Raw genomic sequence first — 14,927 nt, forward strand, 5'->3', positions numbered from 1 at the left:
TGCGTTATTTACTGTTGCCGATTAACCTTTTTATGTAGTGGGATAATAATGATTTTGAGAAACACTATGTGTGTGTATTTGATTTAAGAGAACGCATGATACTGTCTAAACATCGCCATTAAATAAAGATCATGTTGAAATTAGCACACTTTGGGTGCATTTCTCATTTAGGTTGACTCCTTTAACGTGAATGAACTGCCCGTGCTTAAATGGCCGAGCCCTATTTAATACGTAATGAAGAAAATTACCTATTGTGCAGGCACCAAGATTAGCAACAAAGTGCAAAGTTTGGGTGTATTTAAGCAACATCTAATTTTCACTTAGTAGTAAGCATTATGACTGTGTGTTGAAAATAAGGTAAGAAGTCGCTGTGAAATATTCAGGGAAAAGAAAACGTGCGTTTCTGGAGACACTCAAATATTTTGCTAAAGGATACCGATGTTCTGATATGCCTTTTCCCGTAAACTACTTCTGTGTTATGAGCTACTTAATTCAACTTCAAGATATAGTGCAGACATACATGTGGTACTGAGATTGTATGGAGTTATTCCCCTTACATGACTATTCATTCGCCATTTCACAATCAACTGAGGAAATGTGAAATAGACATATACACCGTGTTTAAAATAATGTATGAATGGACGCGTGTAAGGGAAGTAAACATGCTGACATTGTAAAGTGTGATGTGTGTATGCAAATGACTTGTACTTACGTTCTGTCGTTTATATCAGGGCGTCCTATATAGACCTGAATCTTCCGTTATATCTCGAGGTCCGGAGGGGTCTGGGTTATCGAATGTCTCTCACTTGAACCACCCACCCCGTCATTCGACCTTTTTAGCCTCGTTCAAATCAAATATATTCAATGGGATAGTATCTAAAACCAATGGCACCTGCGTTATTTACTGTTGCCGATTAACCTTTTTATGTAGTGGGATAATAATGATTTTGAGAAACACTATGTGTGTGTATTTGATTTAAGAGAACGCATGATACTGTCTAAACATCGCCATTAAATAAAGATCATGTTGAAATTAGCACACTTTGGGTGCATTTCTCATTTAGGTTGACTCCTTTAACGTGAATGAACTGCCCGTGCTTAAATGGCCGAGCCCTATTTAATACGTAATGAAGAAAATTATCTATTGTGCAGGCACCAAGATTAGCAACAAAGTGCAAAGTTTGGGTGTATTTAAGCAACATCGAATTTTCACTTAGTAGTAAGCATTATGACTGTGTGTTGAAAATAAGGAAAGAAGTCAACCCGGGAATATTCAGGGAAAAGAAAACGTGCGTTTCTGGAGACACTCAAATATTTTGCTAAAGGATACCGATGTTCTGATATGCCTTTTCCCGTAAACTACTTCTGTGTTATGAGCTACTTAATTCAACTTCAAGATATAGTGCAGACATACATGTGGTACTGAGATTGTATGGAGTTATTCCCCTTACATGACTATTCATTCACCATTTCACAATCAACTGAGGAAATGTGAAACAGACATATACACCGTGTTTAAAATAATGTATGAATGGACGCGTGTAAGGGAAGTAAACATGCTGACATTGTAAAGTGTGATGTGTGTATGCAAATGACTTGTACTTACGTTCTGTCGTTTATATCAGGGCGTCCTATATAGACCTGAATCTTCAGTTATATCTCGAGGTCCGGAGGGGTCTGGGTTATCGAATGTCTCTCACTTGAACCACCCACCCCGTCATTCGACCTTTTTAGCCTCGTTCAAATCAAATATATTCAATGGGATAGTATCTAAAACCAATGGCACCTGCGTTATTTACTGTTGCCGATTAACCTTTTTATGTAGTGGGATAATAATGATTTTGAGAAACACTATGTGTGTGTATTTGATTTAAGAGAACGCATGATACTGTCTAAACATCGCCATTAAATAAAGATCATGTTGAAATTAGCACACTTTGGGTGCATTTCTCATTTAGGTTGACTCCTTTAACGTGAATGAACTGCCCGTGCTTAAATGGCCGAGCCCTATTTAATACGTAATGAAGAAAATTACCTATTGTGCAGGCACCAAGATTAGCAACAAAGTGCAAAGTTTGGGTGTATTTAAGCAACATCTAATTTTCACTTAGTAGTAAGCATTATGACTGTGTGTTGAAAATAAGGAAAGAAGTCAACTCTGGAATATTCAGGGAAAAGAAAACGTGCGTTTCTGGAGACACTCAAATATTTTGCTAAAGGATACCGATGTTCTGATATGCCTTTTCCCGTAAAATACTTCTGTGTTATGAGCTACTTAATTCAACTTCAAGATATAGTGCAGACATACATGTGGTACTGAGATTGTATGGAGTTATTCCCCTTACATGACTATTCATTCGCCATTTCACAATCAACTGAGGAAATGTGAAATAGACATATACACCGTGTTTAAAATAATGTATGAATGGACGCGTGTAAGGGAAGTAAACATGCTGACATTGTAAAGTGTGATGTGTGTATGCAAATGACTTGTACTTACGTTCTGTCGTTTATATCAGGGCGTCCTATATAGACCTGAATCTTCCGTTATATCTCGAGGTCCGGAGGGGTCTGGGTTATCGAATGTCTCTCACTTGAACCACCCACCCCGTCATTCGACCTTTTTAGCCTCGTTCAAATCAAATATATTCAATGGGATAGTATCTAAAACCAATGGCACCTGCGTTATTTACTGTTGCCGATTAACCTTTTTATGTAGTGGGATAATAATGATTTTGAGAAACACTATGTGTGTGTGTATTTGATTTAAGAGAACGCATGATACTGTCTAAACATCGCCATTAAATAAAGATCATGTTGAAATTAGCACACTTTGGGTGCATTTCTCATTTGGGTAGACTCCTTTAACGTGAATGAACTGCCCGTGCTTAAATGGCCGAGCCCTATTTAATACGTAATGAAGAAAATTACCTATTGTGCAGGCACCAAGATTAGCAACAAAGTGCAAAGTTTGGGTGTATTTAAGCAACATCTAATTTTCACTTACTAATAAGCATTATGACTGTGTGTTGAAAATAAGGAAAGAAGTCGCTGTGAAATATTCAGGGAAAAGAAAACGTGCGTTTCTGGAGACACTCAAATATTTTGCTAAAGGATACCGATGTTCTGATATGCCTTTTCCCGTAAACTACTTCTGTGTTATGAGCTACTTAATTCAACTTCAAGATATAGTGCAGACATACATGTGCTACTGAGATTGTATGGAGTTATTCCCCTTACATGACTATTCATTCGCCATTTCACAATCAACTGAGGAAATGTGAAATAGACATATACACCGTGTTTAAAATAATGTATGAATGGACGCGTGTAAGGGAAGTAAACATGCTGACATTGTAAAGTGTGATGTGTGTATGCAAATGACTTGTACTTACGTTCTGTCGTTTATATCAGGGCGTCCTATATAGACCTGAATCTTCCGTTATATCTCGAGGTCCGGAGGGGTCTGGGTTATCGAATGTCTCTCACTTGAACCACCCACCCCGTCATTCGACCTTTTTAGCCACTTTCAAATCATATATATGCAATGCTATTGTATCTAAAACCAATGGCACCTGCGTTATTTACTGTTGCCGATTAACCTTTTTATGTATGGGGATAATAATGATTTTGAGAAACACTATGTGTGTGTGTATTTGATTTAAGAGAACGCATGATACTGTCTAAACATCGCCATTAAATAAAGATCATGTTGAAATTAGCACACTTTGGGTGCATTTCTCATTTGGGTTGACTTCTTTAACGTGAATGAACTGCCCGTGCTTAAATGGCCGAGCCCTATTTAATACGTAATGAAGAAAATTATCTATTGTGCAGGCACCAAGATTAGCAACAAAGTGCAAAGTTTTGGTGTATTTAAGCAACATCTAATTTTCACTTACTAATAAGCATTATGACTGTGTGTTGAAAATAAGGAAAGAAGTCAACCCGGGAATATTCAGGGAAAAGAAAACGTGCGTTTCTGGAGACACTCAAATATTTTGCTAAAGGATACCGATGTTCTGATATGCCTTTTCCCGTAAAATACTTCTGTGTTATGAGCTACTTAATTCAACTTCAAGATATAGTGCAGACATACATGTGCTACTGAGATTGTATAGAGTTATTCCCCTTACATGACTATTCATTCACCATTTCACAATCAACTGAGGAAATGTGAAATAGACATATACACCGTGTTTAAAATAATGTATGAATGGACGCGTGTAAGGGAAGTAAACATGCTGACATTGTAAAGTGTGATGTGTGTATGCAAATGACTTGTACTTACGTTCTGTCGTTTATACCAGGGCGTCCTATATAGACCTGAATCTTCAGTTATATCTCGAGGTCCGGAGGGGTCTGGGTTATCGAATGTCTCTCACTTGAACCACCCACCCCGTCATTCGACCTTTTCAGCCTCGTTCAAATCAAATATATTCAATGGGATAGTATCTAAAACCAATGGCACCTGCGTTATTTACTGTTGCCGATTAACCTTTTTATGTAGTGGGATAATAATGATTTTGAGAAACACTATGTGTGTGTGTATTTGATTTAAGAGAACGCATGATACTGTCTAAACATCGCCATTAAATAAAGATCATGTTGAAATTAGCACACTTTGGGTGCATTTCTCATTTGGGTTGACTCCTTTAACGTGAATGAACTGCCCGTGCTTAAATGGCCGAGCCCTATTTAATACGTAATGAAGAAAATTACCTATTGTGCAGGCACCAAGATTAGCAACAAAGTGCAAAGTTTGGGTGTATTTAAGCAACATCTAATTTTCACTTAGTAGTAAGCATTATGACTGTGTGTTGAAAAAAAGGAAAGAAGTCAACCCGGGAATATTCAGGGAAAAGAAAACGTGCGTTTCTGGAGACACTCAAATGTTTTGCTAAAGGATACCGATGTTCTGATATGTCTTTTCCCGTAAACTACTTCTGTGTTATGAGCTACTTAATTCAACTTCAAGATATAGTGCAGACATACATGTGGTACTGAGATTGTATGGAGTTATTCCCCTTACATGACTATTCATTCGCCATTTCACAATCATCTGAGGAAATGTGAAATAGACATGTACACCGTGTTTAAAATAATGTATGAATGGACGCGTGTAAGGGAAGTAAACATGCTGACATTGTAAAGTGTGATGTGTGTATGCAAATGACTTGTACTTACGTTCTGTCGTTTATATCAGGGCGTCCTATATAGACCTGAATCTTCAGTTATATCTCGAGGTCCGGAGGGGTCTGGGTTATCGAATGTCTCTCACTTGAACCACCCACCCCGTCATTCGACCTTTTTAGCCTCGTTCAAATCATATATATTCAATGGGATAGTATATAAAACCAATGGCACCTGCGTTATTTACTGTTGCCGATTAACCTTTTTATGTATGGGGATAATAATGATTTTGAGAAACACTATGTGTGTGTGTATTTGATTTAAGAGAACGCATGATACTGTCTAAACATCGCCATTAAATAAAGATCATGTTGAAATTAGCACACTTTGGGTGCATTTCTCATTTGGGTTGACTCCTTTAACGTGAATGAACTGCCCGTGCTTAAATGGCCGAGCCCTATTTAATACGTAATGAAGAAAATTATCTATTGTGCAGGCACCAAGATTAGCAACAAAGTGCAAAGTTTGGGTGTATTTAAGCAACATCTAATTTTCACTTACTAACAAGCATTATGACTGTGTGTTGAAAATAAGGAAAGAAGTCAACCCGGGAATATTCAGGGAAAAGAAAACGTGCGTTTCTGGAGACACTCAAATATTTTGCTAAAGGATACCGATGTTCTGATATGCCTTTTCCCGTAAACTACTTCTGTGTTATGAGCTACTTAATTCAACTTCAAGATATAGTGCAGACATACATGTGCTACTGAGATTGTATGGAGTTATTCCCCTTACATGACTATTCATTCGCCATTTCACAATCAACTGAGGAAATGTGAAATAGACATATACACCGTGTTTAAAATAATGTATGAATGGACGCGTGTAAGGGAAGTAAACATGCTGACATTGTAAAGTGTGATGTGTGTATGCAAATGACTTGTACTTACGTTCTGTCGTTTATATCAGGGCGTCCTATATAGACCTGAATCTTCCGTTATATCTCGAGGTCCGGAGGGGTCTGGGTTATCGAATGTCTCTCACTTGAACCACCCACCCCGTCATTCGACCTTTTCAGCCACTTTCAAATCATATATATTCAATGGGATAGTATCTAAAACCAATGGCACCTGCGTTATTTACTGTTGCCGATTAACCTTTTTATGTAGTGGGAAAATAATGATTTTGAGAAACACTTTGTGTGTGTATTTGATTTAAGAGAACGCATGATACTGTCTAAACATCGCCATTAAATAAAGATCATGTTGAAATTAGCACACTTTGGGTGCATTTCTCATTTGGGTTGACTTCTTTAACGTGAATGAACTGCCCGTGCTTAAATTAAAAACACCGAGGACTATTTGAGACGTGATGAGAAAATTGTCTATTGTGCAGGCACCAAGATTAGCAACAAAGTGCAAATTTTTGGTGTATTTAAGCAACATCTAATTTTCACTTAGTAGTAAGCATTATGACTGTGTGTTGAAAATAAGGAAAGAAATGGATATTCAGGGAAAAGAAAACGTGCGTTTCTGGAGACACTCAAATATTTTGCTAAAGGATACCGATGTTCTGATATGCCTTTTCCCGTAAAATACTTCTGTGTTATGAGCTACTTAATTCAACTTCAAGATATAGTGCAGACATACATGTGCTACTGAGATTGTATGGAGTTATTCCCCTTACATGACTATTCATTCGCCATTTCACAATCAACTGAGGAAATGTGAAATAGACATATACACCGTGTTTAAAATAATGTATGAATGGACGCGTGTAAGGGAAGTAAACATGCTGACATTGTAAAGTGTGATGTGTGTATGCAAATGACTTGTACTTACGTTCTGTCGTTTATATCAGGGCGTCCTATATAGACCTGAATCTTCAGTTATATCTCGAGGTCCGGAGGGGTCTGGGTTATCGAATGTCTCTCACTTGAACCACCCACCCCGTCATTCGACCTTTTTAGCCACTTTCAAATCATATATATTCAGTGGGATAGTATCTAAAACCAATGGCACCTGCGTTATTTACTGTTGCCGATTAACCTTTTTATGTAGTGGGAAAATAATGATTTTGAGAAACACTTTGTGTGTGTATTTGATTTAAGAGAACGCATGATACTGTCTAAACATCGCCATTAAATAAAGATCATGTTGAAATTAGCACACTTTGGGTGCATTTCTCATTTGGGTTGACTTCTTTAACGTGAATGAACTGCCCGTGCTTAAATTAAAAACACCGAGGACTATTTGAGACGTGATGAGAAAATTGTCTATTGTGCAGGCACCAAGATTAGCAACAAAGTGCAAATTTTTGGTGTATTTAAGCAACATCTAATTTTCACTTAGTAGTAAGCATTATGACTGTGTGTTGAAAATGAGGAAAGAAATGGATATTCAGGGAAAAGAAAACGTGCGTTTCTGGAGACACTCAAATATTTTGCTAAAGGATACCGATGTTCTGATATGCCTTTTCCCGTAAACTACTTCTGTGTTATGAGCTACTTAATTCAACTTCAAGATATAGTGCAGACATACATGTGCTACTGAGATTGTATGGAGTTATTCCCCTTACAATTACCATTCAGAATCAACTCAGGAAATGTGAGAAAATGCATGTCATTCGGTCTCTTTACCAAGACTAATATCAAGTATATTGAGTGATATTGAATCTAAAATGAATCAGTCAATTATGTGTTATTAAATCATGATACTGTGTACTGTGTACTAAGTGATGTGTTTACGAAACAAACATGACCACAGCACAAGGGGTTCGTTTAAATTCGCGCCGTTTTGGTGCATTTATCTTTTGCTCTCGCTGGTTTGAAACAGGTCAACTGATTGTGTTCCAATTAACAATAAATGAAGAAAACGCATTTTATACAGACAGCAAGAGAATCTATAAAATGACGAGATCGTGTTTATTAAGACGATGTGTATTGTCTTCACCTCCTGACTGTGCATTGTATGAAAATGGGTGTGCATCATAACGGCGATCATGGATGGTTAGATAGTACGCTCGTACCGAATACCCTGAATCAATTCCCCATATGGGTTTATTGTGTGAAACCCATGTTCCCCGCTGGAATATTGCTGGAATATTGCTAGAGGAGGCATAACCCCCAGCTTACCCTCTTTTGCTCTCATTAAGGCTTCAATACAGAAGTCTAAAGTACCGTACTGATATTGGAAAAACACATGTATATCTTTCCATACCCCCGACGCTAACTTCCCGCCGATAGGGGAGCGCCGATAGCCAAGTTGTAAAAGTGTCATCGAAGGTTATCAAATCGAAGGTCCTGGATCGGCTCCACATATGGGTGCAATGTGTGAAGTCTATTTCTGGTGTCCCTCGCCGTGATATTGCTGAAATATTCCTAAAAGTGGCGTAAAACTAAATTCACTCACCGACTCATTCACCCACTCACCCACTCACTCACTCAAACTGGTCGAATTTCAGATTGTTAAAAAAGAAGATAATAATACTGCACACAGCGACTTTAAGGCGGCCATAACGGGAACACAACGTCTTCCCTTGCACACGATGGTTTGTCGGAACACTCAAACCAGAAGTCGCCATAGGCCAACGAGTGCTTGCGAAGCTGTTTTTTTCCCAAAATGTGCGGTTGTTACTTCTGCTCTCGCACTCGTCTCCTAAATGAGCCCGGTCGGAATCATGTCTGGGGCAGGAAGGTGTTACGTAAGAAGGTATTCCCATGAAGGTTTTATGCAAGACGGTTTTCCGATAGGTGTTCCAAAGAAGGTGCTTCCTAAACATGTGCTCCAAAGAAGGTGTTTCGTAAGAAGGCATCACGTGATGAGGTGTTCCCAAGAATATGTTTCGTAAGAAGGCATCACGTGATGAGGTGTTCCCAAGAATATGTTTCGTAAGAAGGCATCACGTGATGAGGTGTTCCCAAGAATATGTTTCGTAAGAAGACATCACGTGATGAGGTGTTTCCAAGAATATGTTTCGTAAGAAGGCATCACGTGATGAGGTGTTCCCAAGAATATGTTTCGTAAGAAGGTATCACGTGATGAGGTGTTCCCAAGAATATGTTTCGTAAGAAGGCATCACGTGATGAGGTGTTCCCAAGAGTATGTTTCGTAAGAAGGCATCACGTGATGAGGTGTTCCCAAGAATATGTTTCATAAGAAGGTATCACGTGATGAGGTGTTCCCAAGAATATGTTTCGTAAGAAGGTATCACGTGATGAGGTGTTCCTAAGAATATGTTTCGTAAGAAGGCATCACGTGATGAGGTGTTCCCAAGAACATGTTTCGTTTGAAGGCATCACGTGATGAGGTGTTCCCAAGAATATGTTTCGTAAGAAGGCATCACGTGATGAGGTGTTCCCAAGAATATGTTTCGTTTGAAGGCATCACGTGATGAGGTGTTCCCAAGAATATGTTTCGTAAGAAGACATCACGTGATGAGGTGTTTCCAAGAATATGTTTCGTAAGAAGGCATCACGTGATGAGGTGTTCCCAAGAATATGTTTCGTAAGAAGGCATCACGTGATGAGGTGTTCCCAAGAATATGTTTCGTGAGAAGGCATCACGTGATGAGGTGTTCCCAAGAATATGTTTCGTGAGAAGGCATCACGTGATGAGGTGTTCCTAAGAATATGTTTCGTGAGAAGGCGTTATGTAAGAAGCTGCACGTCCAATATAGGGTGTATCATTGTCGTTTTGGAAAAGTCGGTCCAAGACCCAAGTCCGTCTGCACCAGTGGCACTAATATTCCTGTCGACGACAACTAACTTAATACGACCAGTGACACAACTTGCTCCCCCAAAACATTACGCTGAACTGGTCAACCTTGAGCAAACAAACACAAACATCACGAAAATCCTGTTCGTCTGCCTCAAGGTGAACCCGTGGTTCCATCGTAAACACAGATGGCACTAGGGCCAAGAAAGGTCCTCGTATGGGATACTCCGAATGTAGCTTTGATATAGCTGAAAGTAGCTATGATATAGCTGTGAAGTATCAGGGATGTATCTTTGATATAGCTGTGATGTTACCATATCGTAACAGACACCAATGATACTCATATCCCTGTAAGTGATATATCTAGCGGCTGTCTGTTGCAGATAACAGTGGTGATGCCTCCAAAATTTTACGTAATACAGGGAACATGACCGTACGTGGAATCACGAAAGGAACGGCAGACACCGTCGAAGCTACCGGTTTGGACTTCCGGAGAAACCAACGTCGACCAGAGGAAGGTCTGTCATACAGGCATCTGAGTCACGCAATAAGAGAGAGTGTGTGTCATATGACAGTATGGGTCATGAGAGAGAGAGGGAGAGAGAGAGAAAGAGAAAGAGAGAGAGAGAACGTCACACCATGTGGGAGAGAGCGTGTCATGAGACAGGAAGTATCCTGACAAGAGAGGTTATATCACACCACATGATCATATCTCAGCGTGGATACCGTCCATATTGAATATCATATCACAGCATGGATAACATCTACATTGGTCATATCTGAGAATTGATAATAGTCCCATGCAAATGCATGAGTAAACCCACCGAAAGGGATTTTTAGGACATTGGGTCCTCTGATTGTGTGCTGCAAAACTTCTTTCACCATGTTTTGTTTCTTTCAGGAAACGGAGACCAGGAGAATACATTAACTGCAATTCTGAGGCGTCTGCTGCCTGGTTTCATCCGGCAGGTCTTCGGTGAGAGATAGGATCGTTCATTCAGAACCAAAGTGGAGTTATTTGGGAGAAATTACTTGCTTGAATTCTGTATGGGTAACTCTGATCCAATGCTGATTTCAAGTTCAGAAGGGATTTTTTCAATTCAATCTGGTTTCTTTTGACCCAGCGGTGGATTCCTGCGCTGCCATATATGATTCCCTTCAGCCATATAAGGTTTTCCTTCAGATTAGAAGGAATTCCTTCGGTCACTCCTGTCTTTTTTAACCCAGTTAGGTTATGCTTTATTCCATTACAGGTTCCTTCAACACAGCTGGGGTAATCGGTATTATGGTGATGTCCTAGAGAGCAGTTGCGGTATATTTAGATCCAGTTGGGGTGGAGTAGGTTCGGCAATAAAGTGACCAAAAACGCTGAAATCCTATGCAGACTCCATGGTTATTTCAGACTGGCTGATGGGAAAGAGAAAGGATAACTGACAAGCCTGGGCCAACATGTTGGACAGTACATCCCTCCCTGGAGCGAAGTGATATGAGAGAGTGCCCGCCCCCGGAGAACTTAATTCTGCCGCTTTCCCACCTCCACAACCAATAAATCCACAAAAGATGCCCTTTTCAGATACATAAACTCTGCTACGATGGAATAAGCTTCAAGCTATTTTATGTTATCTTAAGTTTCACGTTTTAGTATTATTTGTTCTTTAAAATTGTTTTGTAGCATATTATCGTATTGTTTAAACGCATTGTTGTTATTCGAATGCTGACACATACCATTAACAGTAATAAATATTGTTGTTGTCGTTGTCGTTTGATATGATTGGTTCTGCTCTGTTCACAGTATAATGAATATACTAGAATATACTAGAAGGCCGACTGTCTGTATATGTCCAAATTCAGGGTTCAAGCTCATCCGTTATACACAGTATTAATGGAGCCACATACAGGTGTACTAACAAACAATGGCAGACTTCATCTGGTGCTTTGTGACTCCTTTCTACATAGTAAGCATTTCGATTTCGTTTTGTAATATACTGTTCAGAAACATCGTGCACGCGCTGATGAAACACCACAGACGTCGCATTCAATTGCACCGTTGCCAGCAGCTCGCACTCCTCACTCATCATCAACGTCATCGATGATGACGTGTTTAAAATAGGTCGTTCCGTGCTGCAGTGGGCAAACGCTGTTGGTGCTGATGAAGTCATCCTGAGGAGTCGGACGCGCAGTTGATGGTCATCTTGCGGAGTGGTCACTCGCCGGTCTTCCATTTCTTGGACTGTCATAGCGATTGTGTCACTAGTATTTTTATTGTCCTTCAATGAAGGTTTTTTCTTATTAATTTCAATTTTGATATTAATTAGATTGTTCACTCCACGTTATGGTTGGAATGATCCTGATGTGGAGCTAACCAATAGCCCACTCATTCACCCACTGTTGCAGCAGGAATGATTCTAATATTTTCATATTAACGGGATGAAAGTATTTTTACGATTGAAACAAAAATGTTATTTTTTTATATTTAATATAACCCACTATGTGTCATAACCGTTTTATCGTGGCAGTGCATTTTACCAACGCAACATTGTTTATACGTCTGTAATTGTGTTGGGTAAATGTGTTTCTCTCTTTCTCTCTCTCTCTACGTCTTGTCCGTCTGTTTGGCCCGTCCCACGATCGTCTGCCTTGTACGACCGAACGTTCTGGCACTATTACAATATGGCTGTTCCAAACTCCCATATTCGACATCCCAACAGCGCGTTCTCGTTCCGGTGGTCATAATCTTAGCATTTTGAAGTGTGCCTTTAGGACTGCTTTTCTCAACAGACTGTGCTTCATGCTGTTGGTGCGTAAACTATTCACGTTGTCTTATTTTGGATAAAATAATCTCCGGGTGTGTACTTTCTTTTGTACGTTAGTGTATAATTCACTCAAGAAGAACATACAGAAGAACTTACTTAAGTACCCCTGGCAATTGCCCGACTCACTAAGCCCCGATCTTAACCCTTTGGAGCATATCTGATACATGAACGGTCTTCGTGTGCAACAGGATGACTAGGAGGCTGACAAGGGGTATGAAGAGGAGAGTGTTGGCTGTCATACAGAGATTGCTCACATACATTCACCAATAAATTAAACAGTACCATTCCAGGGACATACGTGTACGGACATGATTTTGTATGTAAATCAGTGTTTGTTTCTTCTTTCTTTAAAAAAAACAGCAACTTTCATCAACAAATCAGCATGAATTCCAATCATTGTATCTTATTTAAAGGATCGTAAACGTCAGAAAAGAACCCATGGCTTTCCATTATGGCCAGCACGAGAAGTTGTAGGTTAGTGTTGAAAACCTATCATTGCAAAATTACAGGAGGTGCTTTATTATATTCTTTGTGTATGTAATAATGAAGGTCACATATACTCTAATAGGGTACAAATGCAAAATCACTTGCTGACATCGTTATAAATGAAACGCCGTCATTAAAACTGCTCATTTCCATCTTTAATTACCTTAACTCGACCTTTTTGTCAACAGTGCACAATTCTCAGTCGCAAAAGAAATTTAAACCAGTCAGAGCAGCGCGTCTCCTTCTTTGCCTAGTTTTCGAGTTACAACCCTTGTTTTCATAGACGATTCTGTCAAAATCACTTGGTATCACTGGGTTGTAATCCGTGTTAGGTGGTATAAACCTTTGTCATCATATATTTGTCATCATTCACTTGATGCTCAATTAATGAATTTATAACAGGTATAATTAGTGGTAACGCCACTTAGATTACCCGACAAAGACCCCCATTTGGCATTTCTTTTGCCTGGATCGATCAAAGGATTAACCGATAACATCCTGATTGAGTAATTAGTTTTATGGAGATTTAAATGGGGGATTTGTCAAAAGGTAGTGTTTATGTATGTACATTTACTAATCTATACTGATTATAGTATCTATACTGACACAGTGTCGTGTCTGTGTCTATGTAAAACAACACCCTTCTTTCAAAGGATTAACCGCCAATACATTGATATCGATTGATTGCTCATTATTGGCTAACAAAATAACTTTTTAAAATGAATGACGCACATTATGCAATTAGTTGCCAGGTGTGCTATCTTGGGTAACCAATGAAACTATACAGCAATGTGTGAGATACATCACGTTTTCGTATATTAGACTGTTAAAAGACACATCACTTGGGAAATCTGCAGATGAATTATATATCACCTGTTTTTGTGGATACATTCCTCGAAGAAGGTAATAACCTGACATTGCTCCTATAACTCTAATTTAATATTTGCATTTTTGTTTTTAATTCTTTCAACAGAATCATTGTTTTCGTCGTGAAGTGTAATGATGCAGACAACATACACTAGGGCGTGTGTGGGAATTATGATTCATATAGGCAAACTAAGAAATGTCTACATAATACATTCGCAGATCGCTTCTTTTTATTACGTTTCAAAATGCATACAAGTATGATTATAAAGTAATCAGGATTATGAGACCAAGTGTAAAGACGTATATTGACAAGTGTCTACATACTGGTGAGTGAACGTTACAAACCAAGTAAATTTAGCAAGTGAAGAACAGTATTTTTTTTCGCGCAGTATTTTTCACTTCGACACCGACCTCGCTTAGGTTATGTTACAGGTTGTGTCATGCAAACTCCTTTTGGTAATGATTCAAATACATATTTATGTAGTTTTGATTTTCTAATGAAGAGAACAAACCATAATCTCATTAATTCAAATGGATTTGACTTCACGATTTTCAAAAATGGCGGCGCCCTGTCTTGGGATGAATGCTATTTAAGTTTGTTTTCTCACAACAGCAAAATTACTTTCTACTGGTAGTAAAATATGTATTGTATTGATGGACAATAGGAGTTTTGCATGACATTGCTTATAACATAACAATTTCACGCCTGGGAGTGAGGAGGAGGTCAATATAACATTGCTTGCAATGTAAATGTCACTTCGACCCCCTTCTTGCTTCCTTGGAAAAAGTCCTTATGTTAAAAGTTGTGTCATGCAAAATCCTTTTGGCCGTGATTCAAATGCATATTTAACTACCAGTAAAAAGTAGTTTTGATTTTCTAACTTGATGAGAACAAATCATAATCTCAATAATT

At 38.8% G+C, this 14,927-nt stretch overlaps 1 protein-coding gene across 2 annotated transcripts in view; it reads left to right on the forward strand.

Annotated features, from left to right (window-relative positions):
- Nucleotides 1-11,602, forward strand: part of LOC137268348 (uncharacterized) — a 147,082-nt gene extending 135,480 nt beyond the window's left edge. The window contains exons 4-6 of one of the 2 annotated variants that reach the window (XM_067802901.1): nucleotides 10,232-10,366; nucleotides 10,750-10,824; nucleotides 11,102-11,602. In XM_067802901.1, the coding sequence (XP_067659002.1) occupies nucleotides 10,232-10,366; nucleotides 10,750-10,824; nucleotides 11,102-11,148 (257 nt within the window). In that variant the 3' untranslated portion in view covers nucleotides 11,149-11,602. The remainder of the gene's footprint in view (nucleotides 1-10,231; nucleotides 10,367-10,749; nucleotides 10,825-11,101) is intronic. The other variant, XM_067802902.1, reaches the window with a different exon arrangement.
- Nucleotides 11,603-14,927: the final 3,325 nt, after the last annotated feature.

The sequence above is a fragment of the Haliotis asinina genome, chromosome 16 (assembly GCF_037392515.1).
Source record: "Haliotis asinina isolate JCU_RB_2024 chromosome 16, JCU_Hal_asi_v2, whole genome shotgun sequence".
Lineage (NCBI taxonomy): Eukaryota > Metazoa > Mollusca > Gastropoda > Lepetellida > Haliotidae > Haliotis > Haliotis asinina.